This window comes from Oryza glaberrima, chromosome 7, assembly GCF_000147395.1.
Source record: "Oryza glaberrima chromosome 7, OglaRS2, whole genome shotgun sequence".
Classification (NCBI taxonomy): Eukaryota; Viridiplantae; Streptophyta; class Magnoliopsida; order Poales; family Poaceae; genus Oryza; species Oryza glaberrima.
The window spans coordinates 26,264,156-26,289,188 of NC_068332.1; the positions used below are offsets into that span (position 1 = coordinate 26,264,156).

The following is a 25,033-nucleotide window of genomic DNA, read 5'->3' on the forward strand; positions in this document are numbered from 1 at the left end:
TTTTAAAAACTTAATTTTGAAGTTGATTTAAGATATTTTCAATATTGTTTTTTTTTCAGTATTGACTTTTAAGTTACTGAGAACGCATCTATGAAATTTTTACCTATAAATTAACTTTTAATACTATCTAATAAGCCATGACAAGATAGACAACCGATAAGATTGCTATACTTTAGAATGAGAAGGTTTGGCCTTCTCTAAAAAACGGTTAATCCATCAACGAACTGTCTCACCAGCTCAACATATATACTCCGAACAGGGGAAGATTATTGCCTTATCTTTTGGCCCGAATATATATATACATGAAAACGGAAAGCAAACCAACCACCTAAAGTCATAAACATCAACTCGTCCAATGATCCAATGGATTAACCACTAATTAAGATGAGATGGCGAGAGGGGCAATCATTATTCAGTGGTACCAGTTCACCTCCCACTCTCTAATCCCTAATGCATGGGGCTCATGATCATGCTCATATCGCTCGTATATGCAAGGATGATCATTTCACATCTCCTCGATGTGGATTCTTTTGAGTAATATATCTCCCTATTTCCCCCGAAAAAAAAAAGATGATCATATGACAATCAACTGCTGCAATCAATAATGCTAGCTTCGGAAAAATGGAAACAAACAGTAATTAAATACTCCTTCTGATCACAACAACATAACATCATGCAGAAAATTTCTTAGGGCTGCTTGTTCATTACTTTGTTACCAAAATCAACCTTACCGAAATTTGGTAATGTCAAAATTTAGCACTTTTGAAGTTACCAAAATTTGATAGTGTTGGTTGTGTTTGGTATGAAACCTTACCATTGAGAGAGATTTAGTGAGAGGAAACTTCTAGAATTACCAATATTTGGTAGGGTAAATGGTAACGTTATGTTTAGTTTTTGACTATACCAAAATATGCTAACGCCAAAACTAACTTGTAAGGTTGAAAATGGTAGGAAAGTGAAAATGCCCTTAGCCATAACTTTATTAAAACTTTGAACACCAAGATCTTTTTAAATATTTTGATTTGATATATGAACATAATGTGCCTCAAGAAAATACTCTGGTAATGCAAGCTTTTATCAGGTTTGACAAATATAGTATGATATAAATTTATAGCCAAAGTTGCATTTAGACCATGTCAATTTTTTTTTAAAAAAAATAGGTTCAAAAAGAGAACGTCAATATTTGTAGGAAGAGTTTTTCACCTATCCTTGAAGAGATATATACTTTCTCACAGTTTAAGAGGTAAAAACTGTACTAGAACTGATTAGAAAATATTTAATAAATGTGTAGTCAAGTGGTAATGTAAAGGGTGGGTGAAGTAAAGCATACCCTTGGATTCCACTTCCCCACATACCCAAGTTTCTACTGGACAAAATAATTGAGCAAGAGTATCTATATACTGTAGTCACAAACATGTACTGTACTCCAGTACACTTGTATCTACAGGGTACTGGACTGATGGAAATGGTGAGGTGTCAACAAGGTTGACCTGACCTTAGGGTTCAATCCAGTCCAGCCACCTGAAAAACCCTGAAAGTCTAGTCTGAAAACAGGGATGGATTGATCCAATGATCCCCTCCATCCATCCGTTTGACCGTATGCGAAGACATATGCATGGGCAATATATATATGCAATCAGGCATCCGATGGTAGTCACCAAATAAAATGCTACTGTATGGCATTGGCAACCAACCTGGAGTAGTGGTACCCTTTTTCTTAATTATTGATTAACAGGCGACTGCTCCAACAGCCTGCAGCTGGCTCCACCTCATTAGCACTCTCCATGGACACAGTCTGACAGCTGGGCCCACTCATTGTTAGTTGCTCATAGTACATGCTAACATGTGTTCTTCTAGAGGTAAATCAGTTGTAGTATAATCCATTTAGGGCTTGTGAGTTAATCCCCTAGTCTAGCAGTAATAAGATGAATTCGGTACACTATGTAGAGGTAGTGGGTAGGTAATGGTTGCTTTGATTACTGTTGGCGTACTGGTAGTAGGGGAGTAGTCTGTATTTTAAAGTTTGAAAGATGAGTAGTTTTGCAGTGATGAAATGAAAAGGGGGAAGGGAAGTGTAACATAGCAATACCACTGGAGTAACATGGGTGGACAGCAGAGTAGTTGGTGTGCTGGAAAGGCCATGCCATGCATGATATGATGCTGACAGTCAGGCAGGCCTCTACATGTGACAAGGCTTCAATGAATTGAAATGAAATTTAAGTATGCTTTGCTGCTGCTGCTCTTTCTTCTCTCTGCATTCCATTTCATTACTGCCTCTAACAGCATTATCATATATGCAAGGTAATTAATTAAAAATTGTTACTCCATGTACTGTAATCCTACTGTATAATTCTTCCAGTTTACTACTGTACTACACATGCCATTATAAGTGTAAGTAGGTAGGAGTAGGAGTAGTGTGCCGTGAGTTTATCCACGACAATTACTGTGGTACTCTAGGTGGTGTGCAGGAGTAGTAAAAGATTGTCATGAGATGCGAATGTGAATGAATGAGCAGAGTGTCCTAATCACATGGAGAAGATGAAGAAGATCAGAAAAGCCAGCAGGGAAAAAGAAAAGAAAAAAAAAGAAGAGAAGAGGAGAGAAGAAAAGGCAGGAATTGCTTTGCTGGCAGGGTGATGTGCCAATGGTTTCTTTCTCTTTAAAAAGCTTTTAGCCGAGGTGGATGCATAGGCCATGGCACCCTACGCACTAGGAGACCACCAATACTAGGGTAGGGTGGCCTGCGTGTGCGTGCCAAGGAGGAGGAGGAGTGCACAGCACGGGCATCTTCTTCTTGTCCAGCTTGGGATCATCCATATCCAGCTATACTATACTACTCGATCCCTTCCATTCTCTTCTCTTCTCTTCTCTTCTTCTCTCATGGTCATGGGACTCATGGAGATGGAGTAGTTTGGTTGGTTCGTTAAGGGACAGAGGGAGCTGGCATTTCTTTAATTTCTTGCTCTCCATTCTCATTCCCAATCCATCCCACCTTCCATCTACATTTCCTAAGTATATATACTCCATTCCATACATAGGAGTACTCCAGTAGATTGCCAAGGCCTTACTGCTGCTTCTGTTTCTTGCCACCAATGGCGGTGTCCTCGCCGGACAGGAGAAGGAATTGGCTCCGCGGACACCGAAAGGTTGTTTCTTGCCCCCTCTTTAATTCTTCATCCAATGTGTTATGTGCCACCAAAAAAGATGGCAATTTGGGCGGTTTTGCTCCCAATTTGGCTTTGGCTTCAGCAACTGATTTGTTGGTGCTGTGCATTGTGCAGCAGATCATCGGAGACTACCTCGCCGAGGCTCGGGCTGCTCTCGCCGCCGCCGCCGCCGCGCCGCTGGATGGGGAAGGTGGCGAGCACTCAGCGGCCACGGCGGCGCTTGGACTAGTGGAAGCGGTGCTAGAGATGTCGCCGCGCATGGAGGCCGCTCTCGAGCTCCGGGCGCGCTCTCTCCTCGCGCTCCGCCGCTACCGCGCCGTCGCCGACATGCTCCGCGACTACATCCCCAGCTGCACCAAGCCCTGCTCCGCCGATGATACCTCCTCTTCCTCCTCCTCCTCCTCCTCCTCCTCCTCCTCTTGCTCCTCCGCCTCCCGCACTGACCTTCTCTCGCCTGCCCGTGACCGCTTCGACGCTGCCTCCGCCGCCTCCCGCTTCCTCTGCTGCTTCGACATTTCCGACCTCAAGCACCGCGTCCTCGCCGGCTTCTCCAAGAACACCAGCGCCGACACCCAGTGGAGGTACTTGGTCTTGGGCCAAGCTTGCTTCCACCTCGGATTAATGGAGGACGCCGCCGCACTGCTCCAGACCGGCCGCCGCCTCGCCTCGGCCGCGTTCCGACGGGAGAGCGTCTGCTGGTCGGAGGACAGCTTCTCGCCGTCCAACCTCACGGCCAACGCTATCTCCGCGCCGGCGAGTCGAAGAGCCTCCAAGTCCGGCGCGGCGGGAAGCGAGGCGGAGTCCGTGTCGCAGCTCCTCGCGCACGTCAAGCTCCTGCTCCGCCGGCGCGCCGCCGCGGTGGCGGCGCTGGACGCGGACCTCCCCGCCGAGGCCGTGCGCCATTTCTCCAAGGTGCTCGACGCGCGCCGTGGCGTGCTCCCGCACCCGTTCGCGACCGCCTGCCTCGTCGGCCGCGCCGAGGCGCTCCGTTCCAGCGGGCGGGCAGCCGACGCCATCGCCGACTGCAACCGCGCGCTCGCGCTTGACCCGGCGTTCATCCCGGCGCTGCGCTCGCGCGCCGACCTTCTCGAGTCGGTAGGGGCGCTCAGCGACTGCCTCCGCGACCTGGAGCACCTCAAGCTCCTCTACGACGCGGCGCTCCGCGACGGCAAGCTGCCGGGGCCGACATGGCGGCCCCAGGGCGGCGTTCGCTTCAGTGAGATCGCCGGCGCGCACCGCGCGCTGACCCCACGCATCCAGCAGCTCCGCGGGCGCGTGGCCGGCGGCGAGGCGTGCAGCGTGGACTACTACGCCCTCCTCGGTGTGCGCCGCGGTTGCACGCGGTCGGAGCTGGAGCGCGCGCACCTCCTCCTGACGCTGAAGCTCAGGCCCGACCGGTGCGCGTCGTTCGCCGAGAGGCTGGAGCTCGTGGACGAGCACCGCGACCTGGACGCCGTGCGCGACCAGGCGCGCATGTCGGCGCTGTCGCTGTACCGCATGCTGCAGAAGGGCTACTCGTTCATCATGTCCGTCGTGCAGGACGAGGAGGCCGCAGAGAGACAGAGGGCCAAGGACGCCGCCGCCGCCACCGCCGCGGCAGCGTTGGCGCGCGAGCAAGAAGAGACCGCCGCCGTGCCGGAGAAGGCCAAGATCAGTAGTGTTAGTGTGCCTAGCACGAATGTTCAGGTTCAGGTAACTCAGGCAGCAGCAATGCCAACAGCTGCCATGGCGGCGGCGGCGGCGATGGGAAGTCCGGTGTTCCAGGGCGTGTTCTGCCGCGACATGGCGGTGGTGGGGACCCTGCTGTCCCGTGGCGGGTTCGACCGGCCGATACCGGTGAAGTGCGAGGCGATGAGCTGCTGATGAATTGCTAGTGCTGCCAGGACGGAGGAAGAAGAAGGTGGCGGGAAAACAGAGAGCAAGTTTGAAGCGAAGCGTTGGTTTGGTTCCAAATCTGGACAAGTTGTGTACAGCTCGAAATGGCGCTTTCCAGCGGGGAAAACGACCCAGAACAGAAGGCAGTTGTTGAAAAATTTTGGATTTGTCTCGTTTTGTTGTGTACTTGTAGAGTCTGTTAAGTATTGTAGCTCTAGTTTCCTTGTGAAATCTGGTCCCTTCTCTCTCTCTCTCTCTCTCTCTCTCTCTCCCTGTAGATGTCCATGCACCATGCTAGGCTACCCTCTTGGTAATGCAAATTTTGTACAGATTTCAATTCAGAGTTATTTTATCAATCAAGATCCTGCACTGGTATAGTAGTAGTAGGAGTATATTTTACCTGCAGCCGCATACCTCCAACGAACTGAAGTCCGAAGGCGATGCTATTGCTATACAAGTTTCTTCATCCTCTGCTTGTACTATTACCAACAACAAATTCAGAATTCGGGGACGAGGAAAAAGCATCAGCAAATGCATGTGGATAAGTGTGGTGAAGGTGTGTGTGCCCATGCTCTGGTGACGGCGGATGATGCGAGAGATCAATATGGGCACAAGCAGCAGCAGCAGCAGCAGATCTGGTGTCGTCGTCTCGGTCCGGTCGGTCCCATGGCTGCACAGCCAAAAGTCGCCCGTTTTCTGCTTTGCAGCCGCAGATAGAGCTGCAATCTAGCAGCTCGTGAGTGTGGGCTAGCTCATCTCAGCTGATCAGCTTGCTTCAAGTTTATCGATGGTGGCATATGGCAACTGAAGAATGGCTGGCATTCAGTCTCACACATGGCATAGTGGCACGCCATATTGTTTGTGAGAACTCATCATTCATGGTCCCTCTGGTCCCTGCTGAATGTAAAGGAAGAAATGGGAGTAACAATGGTAGTAACATCCTACTACAGCTTTTCTTAAAGCGAACAAATGTGGACATAATCCGATGACAAATCTGCTGGTGTGCAGAGAAATCCATGGGACTGTACACTCGTGCATGGCAAAATTTTCTACTCCTACAGTAATGTTCCTGCACTGCACAAAGGACGTTCTCCTTTTGAGACCAAGCTTTAATGAGATTGCCCTGCAATGCTGCATGGCCATGGCATGCCAGCTTTTGTTCTGATGATCCAGCTAGCTTAGCTACTGATATCTAATCCAACCTGCCCATCTGAAAATTTCTATTTGCAATGCAAGCAAGCAAGCCGTTGTTTGCTCATCAGATCTGGATTGGAAAGAAGGAATTGGATCTGTCGTTGCACCACTTGATCGATGGTGTACTTGTTCATTCTCTGAATAAAGAGGAAGAGAGGTTGCACCGCATGAACAGGGCATGACTCGCGTAAAGAATGACGTGAAAAGGAAGCCGAATTAGCTGTCCCTTAGCATGGCTCGTGTCGTGTAGATTACTATTAGTTGGATCGTGCAGGCAGAGGCAGAGGCACCCCTAGCTAATTTATTGCGTCAGATCACACAACATGGTCTGTTACTTACAGGTTGATGGTTCACATGATGCATCGGTTTAATATCCTTCTCAAGCGGATAAAGTGATCGATCAAGCTGAGCAAGACAAAAGACATCATTTAATTTGAACGTCCGAATGCCGTCTTTGCACTGCCAAATTGGTCTATCAAAATTGGTGGTACCAACCTGTGTACTGTACTACACATGATACCTGCGGTGAAGTAACACAAAATGTTAACCCTTACGTTAGCTGCAGTAACTCACTGTTAACTCGGTAGGAGTAGGAGTTTACACTGGGCCGATGTGATTTGTAGCGACAGCATCATGCATGCTTCACTGGCATCAATTTACTAGTAGTATTATACTAGTAATAATATTACTATTATGGATGAGAAGATTAGGCAGCACAAGTACCCGAGTCTGATGTGACTTGACAATCTCATTGTGAGCTAATGAACAGGAGGAGGGCCCATTTCTTATGTCTCCAGGCTTTAATCATGCAAATATCTTCACGGTCATTTCTTTAACACCCTTAATCCATTCGTACACAGAGGATGGATGCAGTGAAGATGCCCTTAATCAACAGGTATCGCTCGCTGATGGCCCTGCTGGCTTTTCGCCTTTTGCTCAAAATATATTCGATTCTCTCGGTGAATCGCAAAACAGTGGAGGGGCCTTTTCTTTTAGTCAAGTGCAGCAGCAACCAACTGACACGAGATTTCAGATCCGTGCGGTAAGTTGCCACAGTTTCTGTCCCAGTTATGCTCCATTGATTCAAATGGCCAACAACTTTACATGAATGCTTTTCTCAAGAGCTGCAAATGCTTCGTTGCTATAGCTTGCTTCCGTGCCGAGTAGTAGTAGTAGTAGTAGTATAATACATGTATGTAAAATCACGTGGTGAACTGTACTGCATTGTACTATTGGCGGTTGCAAGTGTAAAATTATTTACTGAAAACCAACTCTATACTGTGCTATCATATATAAAGAGTTTGAGATCACTGGCTGGCAAACCACGTAGAAACCATGAAGCAGAAAAACTTTTTACACCGGCACAGCACAGATGACAATCATCGCTACCGTAGAACAACAGAAGAGGAGAGAGATCAGCTATGTTTCAGCACTCTTGATTTGGCAGACTTGTGGGGGAATTTATTTTTGTGGCAGCTGGTGCACAGCCACTCTCCTCCATCACCTGGGGTAGCTTCAGCTTCAGCTTCAAGGGGAATATGCATCCGGGTCCCATTCTCCTCGTCACTGCCACTGCCACAGATCAGCATCAGTCCTCCTTCCCGGTCGTTGGATCCACAAGCCGAACAAGTTGGTTCAGCTGCATCGCCTCAGTTGCCTCTCCAAGCACGTCGTCAAGCTGGCCCTTGAGTAGCTTCGCATGGGACTTGTCTGCCAGATCGTGCATGTTGAAGAGGACATGCTTGTTTAGAGACTGACCTGGCTTGCAGATGTACTCCACAAGATAATCTGCGCTGATGCATGGAATGCCCTGCCTCTTAAACTCCTCTACCCATGCATCTGCGCTTGGCGTCCCAGCAGATACAACAGCGAAGTCGACGTGATCAGGTTTCTTCAAGAACCGGGTGTAAGGTGGGGAGGTTGCCAAGATGGTGCCATCGCCAGCTCTCACCGCGCGCTTCAGTGTATCCTGTTAAAAGAACAAACGAAAGACAGAACGAGCATGGATGAGAAACGAACATTTGAAATTACTTGCATCATAACGATGGACAATATATTGTACTACTAGTAGCATGACAGCATCACAACTGTCTTGTCGGATTAAAAAAAAAATCATTGTCTAGATAGCCTTACCAGTGATGGAGAAATGCACTCCCCGTATATAATTATCTGCATCCCGTAGAAAGCGCCATGGCCAGTATGCTGCCTTAGTTGGCGCCATTTCCGAGGAGCATCCAAACTTATAGTATCACCATTGTTAAGGCCATTACCATGCCACTCAAATGGTTCTTCCTCTAAGAACTTCCCAGCCTCATTACAAGCAGTCAAATAATCAGACTTTAGTATCCACCTGTTATTTTGGGGGAAAACAGCAAAGCTTAAGATATCATGAAATCAGATAAGGAAGAATGGTTGCATCGGCACTGTTTTCCTAGTCAAAATCTAGATTTTCAGCAAGTTTTTTTTTTTTGGGTGCAATGGTCAGCCAAAAGGTTAAATCATAACAAAGGAAAAAATGATACATCCAGGTCCTAGTGCACACAATAAATGCCCTTTTGTAGCAAAATATTAGTGGTTGCGCACTTTTTTGTTGGATGACTTCGACACAACAAGAGCAAGGTATAAACCATTCGAAATATAAAGCCTAATGAGAGAAAACTGAGTTATTCGGTGACTGGTGCAGCACAATACTAACTATTTATGAGAATTAACACTGGGGCACATATGGGAAAAATGGTATACCTACCTGCCAGCGGCAGCTGCCGCAAAGAATTTTTCAGTTCTGCGGAGCTCAGGGGAGATAAAATGAGTTGCTTGGAAAGACCATTGATGCGAATCCCTACAAACTTTTCCCTTCAGGCGTCTAAGTATCAACTTATACTCCTTTCTCAGAAGGCGATGCCCACTCAAAATAAATAATCTGGGCTCCAGCACAGTTAACATTCCACAATCGTTTTCTTCTACCACACCGCGGTCAGCAAGCCTGTCTTTGCCACTTCCTGCAGCTTGAATAAAACTGTTCAGACTCGTACAACTGTTTCCATATTTTGATTTGGAAATATTATGATTCCCTGGTAGGTTCTCCTTGTCATGATCAGTAGAACCATCCATTAAATCTGCTGCCTTTTGTCTTTTGCTGCTTCTTGCTTGCGAATTTTGCAATATTTTCGATCTATCTCGCATGTCATCTTCAGAAAATGATACACCGGCATCTCTGGCCTCATCCTCATTGGAACTCTGAAGATTCTGATCCATTGTTTTCTTGCTACCATTTCTAGGACCCTCTGAAGCTCTCTTATACACAAATTTAAATTCAGACACAACAGCACTGCTGTTCTTGCAAGGCACATCACCAAAGCTGTTTTGCTGGACAGCAGATACTTTCCTCTTGGCTGCTGCCTTTCGTACTCTGTTGTTTGGTACAATTCTGGGGGTGCATGTTTCAGGGCCACCCATATTTGTGTTGGTTGAGAGTCTCTTAGGGCAAGATCCTGCATTTTCTGGAGGAAACACTTCCTTAAAACCTGACTTTGAAAACATGGCTCCAGTGCTATCAACAATTGGAGCATCAGGCATCTCGACATCAGCTGTTTGAGATACCTTCTCACATGAACTCTTTCGATATTCATCAGCACTTGCACTGCCAGGATTTTTCTCTGCTAACTCAGTCTTGGAAAGTGCTAGTGCTGTGTTCATCTGTAAAGCATCCCGCGAGTTGTTGGTAGCTGCATTATTTGCTTTACTATTTGGGATTTCTTCAGGAATGAATACTGTACATTCAGCACCATTTGGTCTAGCATGATTCTTTTCTGGTTGCACCTCAACATTATCACGAGAAACGACTTTATCACCATCAGACTTGAAAGATACAATCTCATCTTTGTTCTTTACAGATCTAGTGGCTGCTTTATTTGAGGCATTCCCAAACCTCTTGACACTGGCATTCTTCACTTTAGAAGTAGGTTCTTCCTGGGGAAATGTTTCGCATTCACTGATGGTTGCAGTAACTTGGATCGCTTTAGGAACCACTTCCATGTTTTGATGAGAAACCACAATTGCAAAATCCGTGTTAGGAGCTACAACTTCAGTTTTGTCAACCTGAGGCACATCACTCATCTCAGTGTCCCTGTTTTGAAGAGATGAACTAGAACTTCTTTTGTCAACTTCAGAATCGGCAGATGAGTTTGCAGCACAACCTTTTTCAGACCTTAGACCATTTTCAGAACTAGAACCTCCTTTGTCAACCTCATGCAGTGCAAGTGTATTTTCTCTCAGTGATTTCTTACTCTTAGTAGAGTTTTCAGAAAGCTTTTCTCCTTCAACAGGCCTTGCAAGTTTCAAGGCCCTCCTATAGCTCAACAGGTTGCTTTTAGATGGGCCAGACTTTTCTTTTGCAGTTAAAATCACAGATTCAGCAGAGTTTCTACTGGGATCAGAAAACGTTGCTGCTTCAGATGCACTTTCCCTGCTTGAGAAAGGACTATTTGCAGTTCCAGTTTCTGAGCTTACGGATGGCTTCATACTGATTGAAGAAAGCTTACTTGCCCTCTTCTGAGCAAGTGCACCACTTGATTTATTCACCTTCTTTACTATCTCAACGTCTCTCAGGCTTTCAGCATCAGTAATGTCACTAATTTTGTGATCACTTTTCATTGATGGAGAAATAGTAAAGTCAACCCTTGGGGTAACTCCCTCAAAACTTTGTGGTGATCCTGTTGGTTTTAAATTAGCTTCTGGTGACACAGACTTCTGGCAACGTCTTCTGTTGTAACTTAAGACTTGGCTATTCTTCTTTGATGCTGCATTGCCTGTTAATCTCAAATTAGCCTCACACAAAGTTAGCTCCCGTTCAGTATTTGACTGATCAACTGCAGTATTAAGATCAGGTGTAGATCCACCATCCTTCTGGCCTACATTTCCACTTATACCTGATGGCCGTAATGTTTTCTCTGAGAAAGTTTCTTTAGAAGGGGTTGACCAAAGTGCAATGTTCACATTGTTCTGATTACTGCTATCCAAACAATTTCCACCAATGGTCTCTGTTTTGTCCACCAACATAGCAGGTGCAGTAGTTGATTGATGCACATGATGATCAGAACAAACTGTGGTCCCAGCTATGTTGGAAATACAATGTGCACCAGGACTAGCATCAACTGCCATTTTAGCATCATCTTTAGCTTCAGCTCTGTGGACCTGAGCTGCAGGAGCCTCTTCCTTGCCATTAAGAGGAAAATGGGCAGATTCATAAGCATCAGAATCAGCAGATATTGGAGTATTCCGTATGTCTGATTTAATGTTGAGTGATCTACTGGTTGAACCTCCTGCTTTCGTAATCCGCTCTGGAGTGCTCATGTGTCCTCCAGCAGTAATTTCTGCACTGCAAGAGGAGATAGTAGGATCTCTAGTGGGTGCTTGACTATGAGGATCAACAAGAGTAGCCATTCTAATCTCTTTAGTGCGTGCGCTTCTAGTTGCACGTTTACTATGAGATGAGCTTCTACCAGCTTCTTCTTCATCATCTTCGGAGTCCTTGGCTTGTGCTGCCATTATCTCTATTTCCCAACCGCTGAATAAAGAAAATGTCCATAATTAGCTTCCAAGAATAACATTAGATGTATACTTGTGATGAGCAAGTACACCAGACATGACATACAGAACACTGAAGAATGAGCAGTTGTGGGTTTATGGCACATGTACAAAAAAAAGAGACATACATTGAAGGGACAATGTGGCATTATATCCTCACCTTTTCGTATAATCATCAGCTGGAAGAATTTTCCATGCCATTAAGCTGCAGAATGCAAATATATGTGGGATTTCAGCTAAAAGTAACAATGGTGCTTTGGTAACATTTTAATTTTTAGGTAGTTGATTAAATGCACATACCAATCTTCCAGCCACTGATGATTAACCAGATTGACATTTGCCCGTTTGGCGGTATTTTCCCGTTTTGCAACTTTGTACTTCTCACCTAGCACAGTTTAGAAAAGGTGGTGAATTGCATTTAAATACTAGCACAATGGATTGAATGCAGACAGGAAAACAATCAAGCCCTAATTTCAGTAAAACATTCAGAGGTGTGCATCAGTTATGCAAACTAACCCAACAATCAACATCAAAATACAATACAGTCCATACATTCAACTTCCAATAGCCAAAGTAAGTCAACAAGCTTTACACTCGACACATTTATAGTAAAAGGATAAATGAACATGAAATTTGTACATAATTTTAAAACTCGAATATAAACTAAAAAGATCAAATAAATCAGGTGCAAAATCAACACATATAATACATGGTCATAAAACTATAATGATAACCGTGGAGGAAAGGATGAGGAAAAACAGTAAGTGCAACATAAGTTCAGACCAAAGTATGGAAAACTAAGGAGAAAAAAGAATACCTTCAAATTTATAGCAAATGAGATGGGTGTCTTTGAGCGCATCAAAACTCTTGGAGAACTCTGCTCCCATCAAAGAAGCCATTTTCTACATTCAACAGCAAAACGAGTGGTTGAAAGACGTGTGATGAGGCGAAGAAAAAATAGTGGTATTAAGACCTGAATGTGATAGAAGAATCTAATTCCTACATGGAAAGAGTATTGAAGGAACAGTGGTGCATGTGGATCCACTTATATAGCATATTAACTGAGTTGCTCTACAGCAGAAAGAATAAGTTAAAACAGGCTTGGTGTCAGTAAATTGGAGATAATACTTAGCAGTATAGCAGCAACAAGTTCTCCATACAAGGGGACCAAAACTTAAGCATATGCTTTATCATCTCTCTCACAAGTCACAACAGAAGGGAAAGCTAAGAGCATCTCCAACAGTCTCTCTAAATCTGACTCTCCAAATGTCTATTTGGCCAACTCTCCATCTAATTTGGCAAGTCAAACTCGTGGTTTACTCCAACAGCCTCTCCATCTACTATCTCCATCATAAGTGTATGACAAATAGGACTCATATGTCAGCCTATACTAACATTTTTCCACCCCATTCCCCTGTACATCCCCTTCTTCCTCCCTTCTACTCCTACTTCGATTGCGGCGACGGCGACTCACAGGAGGCGGGCCGCGCGAGGCGGCGGCGTACGGCGGCGGCGGGCGCGCGAGGCGGCGCGAGACGGCGGCGGACGGCGGTGGCGGGCGCGCGAGGCGGCGCGAGACGGCGGCGGACGGCGCTGGGCGGCGAGGCGGCGGAGGACGGCGGCGAGGCGGGCGGCGGAGGCGGCGAGGCGGCGGCGGACGGCGGCGGGCGCGCGAGACGACACCAAGCCGGCGGGCTGCAGCGCACGAATCCGCTCCTCGCCGGCCTTCCTCGCTCCTCCCTCACCGCCGCGCCCTCCATCCCTCGCCGGCGTGGTTGGAGACGACGCGGACGGCAGCGGTCGCGGCTAGCTCCGGCGCGGACGGCAGCGGCGGGCGCGGCTGGCTACGACGACGCCGACGCCGAGGACGGCGGCGGTCGCGGCTGGGGACGGCGCGGACGTCGGCGGGCGGTCGCGGCTAGCTCCGGCGCCTCTCTCCTCCGTGCCGTCGCCGTCGTGCGGTTCGTAGTAGTCGTCGTCGCGGCCTTTCGCTCTAGCCAGGGGGAGAGGGAGAGAGATAGGGTGGGAGGTGGCGTGGTGGGGCCCACGAATAGCCAGGCAAAGAGACTCTCCAAGTTTGGCAAGTGAGGGGTGTGATTTAGCCATGCAGATGGCTTGGCTAACTAAATGGAGAGGCTGTTGGAAGGTATTTTTTCCTCATACTAGCTAAAATTTAACTTGGCCAGCCATTTAGCCATTCTATTGGAGTTGCTCTTAAGTGACTCCAATCAACAATATAGACTGGTATGTATATGAAAGATACTGAAAGATCCATCAACAATAGACTCCAATCAACTGAAAGTTGAAACAATGGGAGAGTTTTTTTTAGACTGGTTACAGTGGGAGAGTTAGAGGATAAATCATAAGTATTTACCATAATATCGTCACGCCAATTCTTTTGGTACCCTGTCAAGCAAATGCGTAGTGATTGACTACCCGGTATGCCGCTGAAATCTCTCACTGGTCTATATAGTACCTGTAAGTCCAAAATAAGCAGCTTCAAGTTGCCAAAACTAATCAAGAGAATTTATACGACTCCACATAAAAAAACAGCAGGGACTTCACTAGAACACTGACAATTTTTTTAGTAGACTGTCCAAAAATGTGAACTGTGGTGCCACTAAAAAGCAGTATACATGGTTATTTGGGGGTAATTGGCGGATAAATGAAAAATGGGAAAGGGAAGCTGACCCGATCAGCATCAGCCATCTCTCCGAGATCCAAGCTATCGTCCACCCATTGCTCGGATACGACCTTGGTGCCGTCCTTGCGCGCCGCCACGCAGATTGGGTTATCCTAGAAGCAGTTGAGACGAAACATCCGATGGGCAAACAAAGCAAGCGAATGAATGAAGGGCAAAATTGGGGGAGCCAAGTGAACTCACGTATAGGAGGTCGCAGACGATGAGGTGGGTGCAGCCTGCGCCGTAGGCCCCGGCGTCCACGCCGCCGCGCTGCACCATCTCGGAGCGATACTGCAAGGAAGGAACCGCAAATCGAGTGAGACATAGCCGAATCGCGGCAGATTAGCACCGAGCTGGCACGATCCGGCATGGAATCGCAGTGAAATGCGTGGGGATGTAAGGGGGCAGGATCGCTCGCACGCACCTGGGACTCGGAGACGGGGTCGAAGCCAAGGAGCGCGAAGCGGACGCCGGCGAAGAGGCGCCGGTTGTCGGCATCTTGGCCGCCGTGTGCGGGCATGGAGAGGTGGGCGGAGGGATCGGATGGGAGGAGAAATTAGGGTTGGGGAATTGCAAGGATTGTTTGATTGATTCTAGATATCTCTCGATCGATGTCGAGTGAGCCGCCGTGTGAATCTGTGAATTTGAAGTGGGGAATATTGTTGGAGGGAAAGATGGCGAAAAGGGAAAAAATTGTGCGCGCTTTGTGCCGCCGAGACGACTCCTAACTATTAACGGGCCGTACGTGTTTGAGGCCCATCGTAACTACTGACAGAGTAGGACGGCCCATATATGTAGACGAAGACGGCCTATGTATTGGCTGTGAAGCCCTCAAGTGAAGTGAGCGTGTGTGCGCGTTTCGCTCGTTGCCCATGCGAAAACATTCGTGACTGCTGCATCATCAAATATAATCATATATCGAAATATCGAATTCCAAGAAAAGAAAAAGGGAAGAACAAAGCAAAACGAACCGCATATCTCCAAACGTTTGCTTGTTTGAGCTCTCATCGCAACATTACACGTACGCGCCATTACAGTAATCAGACATCAATCAATCGTACTATGACAAATTGACAATAGATCGACAAGAAACAGTATATAACTAGCTACTCCCAACCCAACCAAAGCAGTGGAGGAGGAGTTGGGGGAAAGGGAAAGCAAGCAAACTTGGCAGATGGATGTTATTGCAAACGAACAAGAGTGCTGTGCTCGTGAATCAAGCAAGCAAGAAGGACATCGATCGATTGCAAATAAAAGTTGCAGTAGTAAGAAGAACAAGTAGAGAGTAGTAGAGTAAAATATCTAGCGGCGGACGATGTGGGAGCACTTGGCCTTGATCCAGCGGAGCCCCCTGCGGATGGACGCCTTCACCTTCCCCTCCACCGCGTACGACTTGTATCCGGCCACCCTCCGCCGCCGCTTCATCTCCGGGTCCGACAGCCACCACGCACCAGGCACCCACCGACACACCGCCTTCATCCTCCGCTCGCCGCCACCGCCATACGGCACCACCGCGTTGCCGTTGCCGTACTGATACTCCCCGGAGTAGGGGCGGTACGACGGCGCCATGGACGGATAGCGCGGCGCCCTCAAGAGAGGAGGATCCAGTCCCAAGCTAGCACAGAGCCAATGAATTGACCTGCAGCTAGCCTCGCCTGCAGGGCAGGGCAGGGCAGGGCAGGAGATAGAGAGAGAGGAGTGAGACGTTGGGTTGGGGAGACGTTGGTTTGGCTTGCCTGCCACTGCCGATATGAATACGATTCCGTCTGATCGATGCAGCTAGGAGCTCAGGCATCCTATGCTCGACTCCCTCGGCTTTTGCTTGTCTCTTTCTTTCTTCTCCTTCCTCTTCTTTCTTTTTATTTTACTGTTTTATTTTCTGATGTCCCTTTAAAATTAACCTTGATAATTTCTATTTTTCAAAATTGTGCCAACAAAGTATACTACTATTAACCAATGTTTGTTTGCATTTTTTTTCTTTCTTTAATTGCTCTCAACGACAACGGTTACATAAGTAACATTTTAACAGGGCAGAAAACACATGGCAGACTGATGCCATCTTCCCTCTGCTTCCTTCCTTCACATCTGATGAGCCTGACATCAAAAGCACACGATTCCTTCCTTGCTCTAAAACCATCGAATCTGTTCTATGAATTGCAAACTATGCATTCCATATCAAAGTCCCTCACCAGATTATACTCTCTACTAGCAGTACGTCAAAATGCCAATCTTCTGATTCCATACATGATCAGATATCCTCTCGTTGACATATTGGCATGCACTGTTAATTTTCTACTTGTATGACGCTGCAAACATTTCCCCGCAAAAAAAGAGAATTACAATGCAAACATACTTAATACACAGCCAGTGAGTGAATGAATGGACTAAAACGGAGCAGCTTATCAACCAAGTAAAATTTGCAATGCAGATTGTCAGAAAGACTTTTTATTTCAGGGGAAAAAAAAGGAATGTCAAACAAACCACAGTGTAAATCTAAAAGCAGATTAACAATATATCTTCTCACCACACTGAAAAAATTTCTCACAGTACTGCTATGTTCTAACTTCTAAGGCAACTTAGACATGGTCTGTACTCTGTACTGCAACCATTTCTCAACATAACATTTGATTGCACAATGTTCATTTCCATCTCTCGCTCATCCAATATAGCTAAACCATCACAAGAGTAACAAAATCAGGAACACATGACCAAATGGAGCTCAGAATGCGTCATTAAAAATGCATTATATTTTAAACTATCCATACATTGAGTAACATGTCTGTGGTTGTATAATCTTTTGATCTGTTTATAATTGAAAGAATGACAACAATAGAGAAAAATTGTCAAGTCAATAGATGATGGCAGCATCTTCAGGTAAACATTTCTGCAATGTAACTGACGACACCACCAACAAAGGAGTTGAAGCATGATGAGCAGCAGGTTCTCATGAGAAATGCTGGTTCCTGACCATCACAGGCATGGTTACAATGGCTAGGGAGAGGATGAGGCGTACTGACAACAAAATCCTCGTTGTGTGCAATCCCAGACAGTGCTAAGATAGTGTGTGTTGCTCTCCGTGCAACATTCTTGAAATCAGATTGACCTGAAACATACAATAAAACACAATAAGGATAGGTTAGACAAGTTAAATTAATACCCACCATTTAGCTTGGTTTAGGAGTGCAACACGATTGCCTTTGCATTCAGTTCAGGCACCATGACCAACACCCTCACACAATCAGGCACCATAGAAGATAAGCAAAAACTGCTGACTATCTATAATAGCTCAATGCTACTAATAACTAAAAACGGATTACTTCAAAACATAATGACACTGATGTTCACTCAATAACAAATAGAATAAGCAGAAAAGGCATCCCCAGTAGGACCAGTACTTCCAGGCCAGCAGGTACATAACCAGAAAAAGGAAAAGCACTGTGCTGTAGCCACATTTTGCATTTTAACAATATGCCGATTGACTGGCCTAGCACAAACTCAAATAGTCATTTTGTTTCAGCGATTATACACACTACAGCACAAAGCTAAGCTACAAGTCCTTGAGAAGAGCATACTAATCTTGGGGTAATCAATAAACAGTGAAGGGGGCAAGCAAACTACTACATCTTAAGGTTATTTAATGACTAATTGGTTACAAAGTTTATATACAAATGTGCAAACCAAATCGATACATTAAAATAGTGCTGATGAGTGCAAATAGGTATACATACCCAATGGGGACTGAGCACACATTAGTTTGAGGTTCCTCTTGACAATAGGAATCAGCTGTTCCTTAGCACCTTCTGTTTGTTGGAAATTGCTTCCACCCCCATAGGTGCGTTCAATAAGACCCCTTGCTGGCTGAACAAAAGATGAGCTACTCTGCTGGTTCTGCATAGAACTATCCCTGGAACATGATGGGTTCACTTCAGTTGGAGTGGACGTGCTCTGTGGATTTTGTTCATTCTCTGGTATTGTCCTGTCAGACTGAATCGGATTCTGCCACCCATTAGGTGTGACCCTTGGTCTAAATAGAAGGATGCGAATTCGTCGGTTAAAGGCCCGCCTCCTATCGAGAGTGGCATGCCTTCCAGTAGGAGTCGAAACAGCATCTGCTGAAACATGTGACTCTTCTCGCTTATCTTCATCAGGGGTTTCTCTTGGTGAGAGATTTAGATCGAATCCTTGTAGAGAAGGTTGGGTGTTGATTGGTGGTGGTCTCTGGAACACTCCACTTGGTGTGGCTGAGCCAAATGATCCAGAACTACTGTTGGCAGGGTTGGTATTACTTTCTCTGCAGTGAACCACCGTATCCTGTGCAGAGGGGCCCTCCCCACCGGATCTACATCCTCCGCAGTACCAGTTTCCTTCTGGTACTTGTCTTCCTAGACCAACACAATAGGTATGTGCTGAGGAATCACAAATATCACATAGTAGCATGAGGTTGTCATCACCACCACGATTGCACTCTATGCATACAACATTTTCATACGGATCCAACCAACGTCTCATTTCCTCTTCTGTGGGCTGATACACCTGTTCAAGAAAGAAAAATGATACAGCTGCATTTGGCGATTCAACAGAATGTAACAATATGACAACGTGCAACTGCCCCCAACCTTATATAGTTACCATTTTTCTGGATGTCAGTAATTCTAAGGCTAAACATGGAGCCATAACAATCAAAAGGTTGCTGATCATGAGAGCTTAATGTGAAAGCTAATTAAGGCTACCTTTTATTTACTCCCAACAGATATATGTGTGCACCAGAAAAGCTACGGCAAGATATTTATATGGGCATAAATCTATGACAGTCAGCAACTTACATTACTGAACTCTGATTCAAAATAGCAAACTAAAAGTTATGGATCTGTTATCCCTAAAATCACATGCTAAGTCTGCTGAAACCTTTATCTATAAAGGAAAATTTTGGATGTGTGATGTGTCACAGGTAGAAACTAGAACACTTACTGCTGAAAATAACAGCCAAATGTAAGAGCATACAGCCACAGGGTATTTCACATGGGGTCAGATAGTCATGTCTCTTGCAATAACTAGTTAGAGGACACTGACAAATAGATGAGTTTCCATGCAAGTGCCATACAACGGATAACGGTTTTGATACGTTGCAAATATTAAATTCAATAGCAATAATCCTCGCAAAAGAAAATAGATAGCAATAAGACAAGGAGGCCATTACCTGATCACGTTTTTCTACCCTAATGACAGCTTTCCTTGATCCAAGCCCTAGATCTGCCATTGATGACTTGGTAATTGTTGTGAATCGGCGTTTGCACAATGGGCACCTGGACTCCACCTTTGACCACTCCATGATGCAAGCGAAGCAGAAGTAATGTGCGCAGCAATTAAGCACACCCTGTATCGTGGCTCTCTGTTCTTCCGAGAGGCATATCCCACATGTCTGTTTCCAAGCCTCTTCAGGCTCTTTCCCCTTCTCCCCCACCCTCCTTGAAAGAAAGGTCCGGCGCGGCAGGGTTGCAGGTGATTGCAGAGCTGCATCTGGAGGCATGGAGACTTCCAGATCCTTCAGTTCCTGCTCTGATATGACATAATCAGAATCAGATGATGACTCTGACCCAGATCCCCACCTCTTCCTGCCCTTCTTCCCCTTGGTTTTTGCTGGTTCAGCGGCTGGTGCTTCCTTGTCAGCAGCTTCTTCATCAGATGTCACGAATTCGAATTCTGAAGTGTCTGATTCGACGGCCGGCCATGCGCTTGCCTCGACATCCGGCTCCGGCGTGACATCCCTGGTCTTCCTAGCAGCCTTGGCCTTCTTCTTTGGGCGGTGGTCGTCCTCCTCTTCTTCCTGATCGTCCTCCACGATGAAATCCGCATCGTCCTCTTCTTCCTCGTCGTCATCGGTGGCCCATCGCTTCCTCCGGCGGCGCCCTGAGGTGGGCTTCTTAGGCTTTGCCTTAGAAACCCTAGAAGGTTTCCTCTTCTTCTTCTTACGGCCGGGTGGTGGCTTCCGCTTGGCCACGTGGTTCTTGGTGCTGGTCTTTCTGGCGCGAATCGGGGCAAAATCATCGGAATCGTCGTCATCTTGCTCAAATTCCTCTTCATCTTCATCTACCTCTTCCTCGTCGTCTTCGTCCACGTCCGGATCGAAGTCGGCGTCCTCCTCCTCCTCCTCTTCGTAGTCATCGTCGTCGTCCTCTTGCCTCCGACGGCGAGATCTCGGCGGCGGCTTCCCCTTGGGCGGGCGCTTGGGGCGCGGCGCCTTGACCTCCTCCAAATCATCTTCGTCTTCGAGGTCCTCCTCCTCCTCCTCCTCGTCCCCGACGAAATCCGCATCAGATTCGTCCTCCGGCTCCGCTTCGTCGTCGCCCCCCTCCTCGCCGTCGTCGGAGGGGGCGGCGGCCTGTTGGTACTCCTCCTCGTCTTCGTCTTCGTCTTCCTCCTCGTCGTCGTCCGCCACATACTCCTCATCATCCTCTTCGTCCAGCTTCCTCCGGCGCCGGCCGCCGCCGTCGAGGGCGACCCTGCCGCCGCCGGTGCCCATCCCTACACACGAAAAACAAGCAGGAATTCGAATCAGGCCGCAGCAACCATGGAACCCTATCACCAAATCGAAATCCGCCAAGCCAATTGGCCGAATTGCTTCCCCAAAAAAAAAACAAAAACAAATTCCATTTTGGGGAGAAAAGAAAAATAAAAACTCATCTCACCTAGTAGTAGACTCTCTCCCAGAGCACGAGAATTGAGGTTAAACAGTGGGTGACAAAAGGCAAGCAAAGACGAGTGGAGTAGTAGTAGTCTAGTAGAAGCAAACAAAAACACAAAAACAAAAAAAAAAAAAAGTAGTAGGAGTAGGAGTAGAATCAATGGAAGGGAGGGCAAAATAAACCAAAGTCAATACTAGTACGGTGGGTTGGGTTGGGTTGGAGGAAGGAGATGAGATGCGATGCGGAAGAGGAGAAGAAGCGAAGCGCTCTTGTGATGTGGGTGAGGGTGACGGCGAGAGCAAGAAAAGGAAAAAAGCAAAGCGGTTTTTAACGAGACTGCCCGTGGGCCCGGCGTTTCTCTGTCGGGTCACAACCAGGTGGGCCCGTGCGGTTAAATTGGGCTCGGGGAGTTGGCCTGTGGGCTGTTGATGGCACGCAATAATAGTAAACCGCCGTTCTACAGTACTACAACCGTTGGTCCGACTCCGTATGGTGGTTAATGCGTAATTAGAGCACATGGTTTCTCCGTCGCCAAGTACGTCTTTTCTCAAAGCATCAATTCTAGTGGTACAACTACGTACTCCCTCAAACGACGCCGTTGACTTTTTCTCACGTGTTTAACCATTCGTCTTATTCAAAAATTTTATGTAATTATATAAGATATAAATCACACTTAAAATACTATGAGTGATAAAACAACTCATAACAAAATAAATTATAATTAACTAAATTTTTTAAATAAGACGAATGGTCAAATATGTGAGAAAAAGTTAACTGCGTCATCTATTTAAAAAACGAAGGTAGTACAAGATACAGTATTTCTTACAGGAATTAATTTAATTCTTGTGGAAATTACACAAATTTCATCAGTTCCTAAAGGAGGATTTATAATGTTCTTTCTCCGGTAAAATATAATAATATGCCACACGAAAAGAGGTCGCCCGGTTTTAGATACGGCACCCAGTTTTTTTAGTTCAGAAAATGCCACCCAGTCTTTCTGTTTTTTTCTCTATAGCGAAACACCCATACTATAACGGTATGCAGTTTTTTCTTAGAAAGAATGGCTCAAAATTTGTCTTCCATAGCTACACCGGCATAATACTCCCTTCGTCCCTAAATAACGCCGTTGACTTTTTTAAACATATTTGACCGTTCATCTTATTAAAAAAAATTAAGTAATTATTAATTATTTTCCTATCATTTGATTCATTGTTAAATATACTTTTATGTATGCATATAGTTTTACATATTTCGCAAAAATTTTTGAATAAAACAAACGGTCAAATATATTTAAAAACTCAACGGCGTTAAACATTTAGGATGGAGTGAGTAGTTTTCATATGGATAAAAGGGAAACTCATTATTGGCTAGCTAATAGGCTGGGTAAATTGAAACGGGCTCAACATCCCCGATCCTTTTCTTTCATCTGGGCCTTGCTTGATTTGGTCGATCCGGAGACAAAATTGGGCCGATATGGCCGGGACGTTGGTCCGCGGTCTGAAACTAAGCATCTTTGACTGGTCTGATGAACTCTAGAGAAAGGGTATTGCATTGCCTAACTAGTCTTACAACAACTTCGTCAGGATTCAGGTCTCGTTTGGAACATGAGGTTAGGTTCAATATTTCCCTATTGATTGACGACCGGGAAGACGAGGGTAATGTCCAGAGATACTCCTAAGGCATGCATGGTGGATTAAAGAAATGCATTTTCCGTTTTTTACGTTGGTTAGTTCGGGTGTGTTTAGATCACGCCAAAATTGAAAGTTTGGTTAAAATTGAAACGATGTGATGGAAAAGTTGGAAGTTTGTGTGTGTAAAAAAGCTTCGATGTGATGAAAAAGTTAAAAGTTTGAAGAAAAAGTTTAGAACTAAACTCAGCCTTCATCAAGTATAAAAGGAGGGAGTAGTATTGTAGGAGTATATTGCAGGAGGTTTCCTTTGGAACTCAAATTAAACGCTGGTTTCGTTTGATGCCATGCACGAGCTAGGAGGAGCAACAAAAAAGTCGGAAGTAGTACTAGCAACGATGATGTCAGTTGATTAGGTAAGAGTAAAGTTCATCACCGGTCTCTAAACTTGTACCGTTGTGTCATCCTGATCCCTAAACTCGTAAATTGACCATTCAGGTCCTTAAACTTATTCGACTGTGTTATCCCGGTCTCTAAACTTGCAGATCACTCGTTTAGGTCCTCCAACTTGTTCAGTTGTGTCACCCCGGTCTCTAAACAGGACAGTCTAAAATTTTATATCAAAAAATAATTCATAACTTTTTCATGTGAACTCTAATGAAGACAAACTTTATGTCAAAATTGTAGCCCTCGACGCGACCTACAACTTTGTAGTTGAAAAGTTTTTGAATTAAAACTGTTTAGGGTCCCAAAATATTGTTGCATGTTTATAAATTTTGAAATTTTATTTTTAAAATTACATTTTGGGATAAAAAAAATGACTTAAAATAAAAAAAAAATCAACCACAAAGTTGTAGATCGCGTCGAGGGCTACAAGTTTGATATAAAGTTTGTCTTCATTAGAGTTCACATGAAAAAGTTATGAATTATTTTTAAATATAAAGTCTTTAGACCGTCCTATTTGACCCAGATGATATTCAAATCCAAGTTTAGGGACCGGGGTGACACAACTGAACAAGTTGGAGGACCTAAACGAGTGATAAGCAAGTTTAGCGACCGGGATGATACAGTCGAACAAGTATGAGGACATGAACGAGTCGATTCGGTACAAGTTTACGGACCGATGATGGACTTTACTCATTAGGTAATTAAGGCTCTGTATGTATAAACATCGCCAATTAATTGGAACATTCGGTACATCTGAAGAATTAATTACTGTTGTGTCAATTTTGATGATCAGGTTTTAATTAGCTATAGCTTTCTGAACTGCTAATAAATGGACGATTCCGAGCTCACAACCTCACTATGATCAGGCACGGGCAACAGCCGGGGCGCGTGGAATGAAAAAAGCTAGGTGGAGGAGGACACACACAATGAACGATCGATCCATCGATCGAAGAGGAAGAGCGCGGCGCCACGACGACGCTTGCTTTTGCTTGTCTCCAACCGATTAATTTGTCCGTCTCATGTTGCATATAGGAGTACTCCACTATTAGTAGTATAATACATGTATGTAGGTAGGTTGTCCAACAACAAAATCCTCCTCCTCTTTCTTTGGTTCGTCCTAACTAGATTTGGACGAGAACTTAGAATTAGTTGGTAACGCGTAGTGAGTGCGTTGTTGGCTTTGGCACCGTCAGCACAAGGCTGCAGGCTGGAGCCTGGAGAAAGACAGCTGCCTACTAGAATGGCGTATATACTGCAGCATAAAAACTTGATTGCTCTATCTGTTGCCTGCTAAGGGTCCTTTCAAGCGAAGGAGAGGAAAAAAAATACAGGATTTAAAGTGGCATGTTTCCCTCATCCTGGAGAAATAAAACACACATGAAATATGAAGAGGGTCCCTTTAATTAATAGCACCATAGCAAACAACAGAGCAAAGAAAAGTTTCCAAGAAATTAGACCTCTTACTTATTTTCCTATGAGATTGAGTTATAGGAATACAATCATATGAAAAATTTCCTATACTTTCTTATGAATCAAAGAGTTTCATATGAAAAAAAAGTCCTTTGAAAATTAAATTGAATTCTACAAAATTCCTATAGCAATCCTCCAATTTAAAAGGGCTTAATAAGCTGTTCTTCATATCATCTTGCTACTATAGCATCGTGAGTTTTCAGTAGATAGGGCTGGGAGGAATGTATACGGACAGTTATGTTTCTTAATCTCATCGATCAGACGGGCGGCCGGCTGTATCCAGCATATATACTACTACTA

The 25,033-nt window shown here is 45.5% G+C and overlaps 4 protein-coding genes across 6 annotated transcripts; 1 reads left to right on the top strand and 3 right to left on the bottom strand.

Annotated features, from left to right (window-relative positions):
- Positions 1-2,599: 2,599 nt before the first annotated feature.
- On the top strand, positions 2,600-5,447 carry LOC127778645 (uncharacterized). Of its 2 annotated transcripts, none has more exons than XM_052305265.1 (2): positions 2,600-3,146; positions 3,285-5,447. In XM_052305265.1, exons 1-2 carry the CDS (start codon positions 3,093-3,095, stop codon positions 5,028-5,030), a joined length of 1,800 nt encoding a protein of 599 aa, XP_052161225.1. In that variant the 5' UTR covers positions 2,600-3,092; the 3' UTR covers positions 5,031-5,447. The 2 variants fall into 2 exon arrangements, with proteins under 2 accessions (XP_052161225.1, XP_052161224.1); XM_052305264.1 differs by having other exon boundaries at positions 2,602-3,146; positions 3,282-5,447.
- Positions 5,448-7,052: 1,605 nt separating this feature from the next.
- Positions 7,053-15,132, bottom strand: LOC127779771 (BRCT domain-containing protein At4g02110-like). Its single transcript, XM_052306670.1, is given in 11 exon segments — positions 7,053-7,887; positions 7,890-8,205; positions 8,370-8,586; positions 8,983-11,802; positions 11,983-12,027; positions 12,123-12,207; positions 12,640-12,724; positions 14,197-14,298; positions 14,514-14,618; positions 14,707-14,796; positions 14,930-15,132. Coding segments are annotated over 11 exon segments (4,197 nt in total). The 5' UTR covers positions 15,026-15,132; the 3' UTR covers positions 7,053-7,651.
- A 359-nt stretch (positions 15,133-15,491) lies between these two features.
- Positions 15,492-16,351, bottom strand: LOC127779773 (uncharacterized). The gene has a single exon (XM_052306673.1). The coding sequence runs from the start codon at positions 16,072-16,074 to the stop codon at positions 15,808-15,810; it is 267 nt and encodes an 88-aa protein (XP_052162633.1). The 5' UTR covers positions 16,075-16,351; the 3' UTR covers positions 15,492-15,807.
- Positions 16,352-17,218: 867 nt separating this feature from the next.
- LOC127779772 (uncharacterized) lies at positions 17,219-21,486 on the bottom strand. 2 transcript variants are annotated; one of them, XM_052306671.1, is made up of 4 exons: positions 21,192-21,486; positions 19,703-21,027; positions 18,234-19,038; positions 17,219-17,608 (listed from the first exon to the last, which is right to left on the bottom strand). In XM_052306671.1, exons 2-4 carry the CDS (start codon positions 21,023-21,025, stop codon positions 17,376-17,378), a joined length of 2,361 nt encoding a protein of 786 aa, XP_052162631.1. In that variant the 5' UTR covers positions 21,026-21,027; positions 21,192-21,486; the 3' UTR covers positions 17,219-17,375. The 2 variants fall into 2 exon arrangements, with proteins under 2 accessions (XP_052162631.1, XP_052162632.1); XM_052306672.1 differs by lacking the exon at positions 21,192-21,486 and having other exon boundaries at positions 19,703-21,166.
- Positions 21,487-25,033: the final 3,547 nt, after the last annotated feature.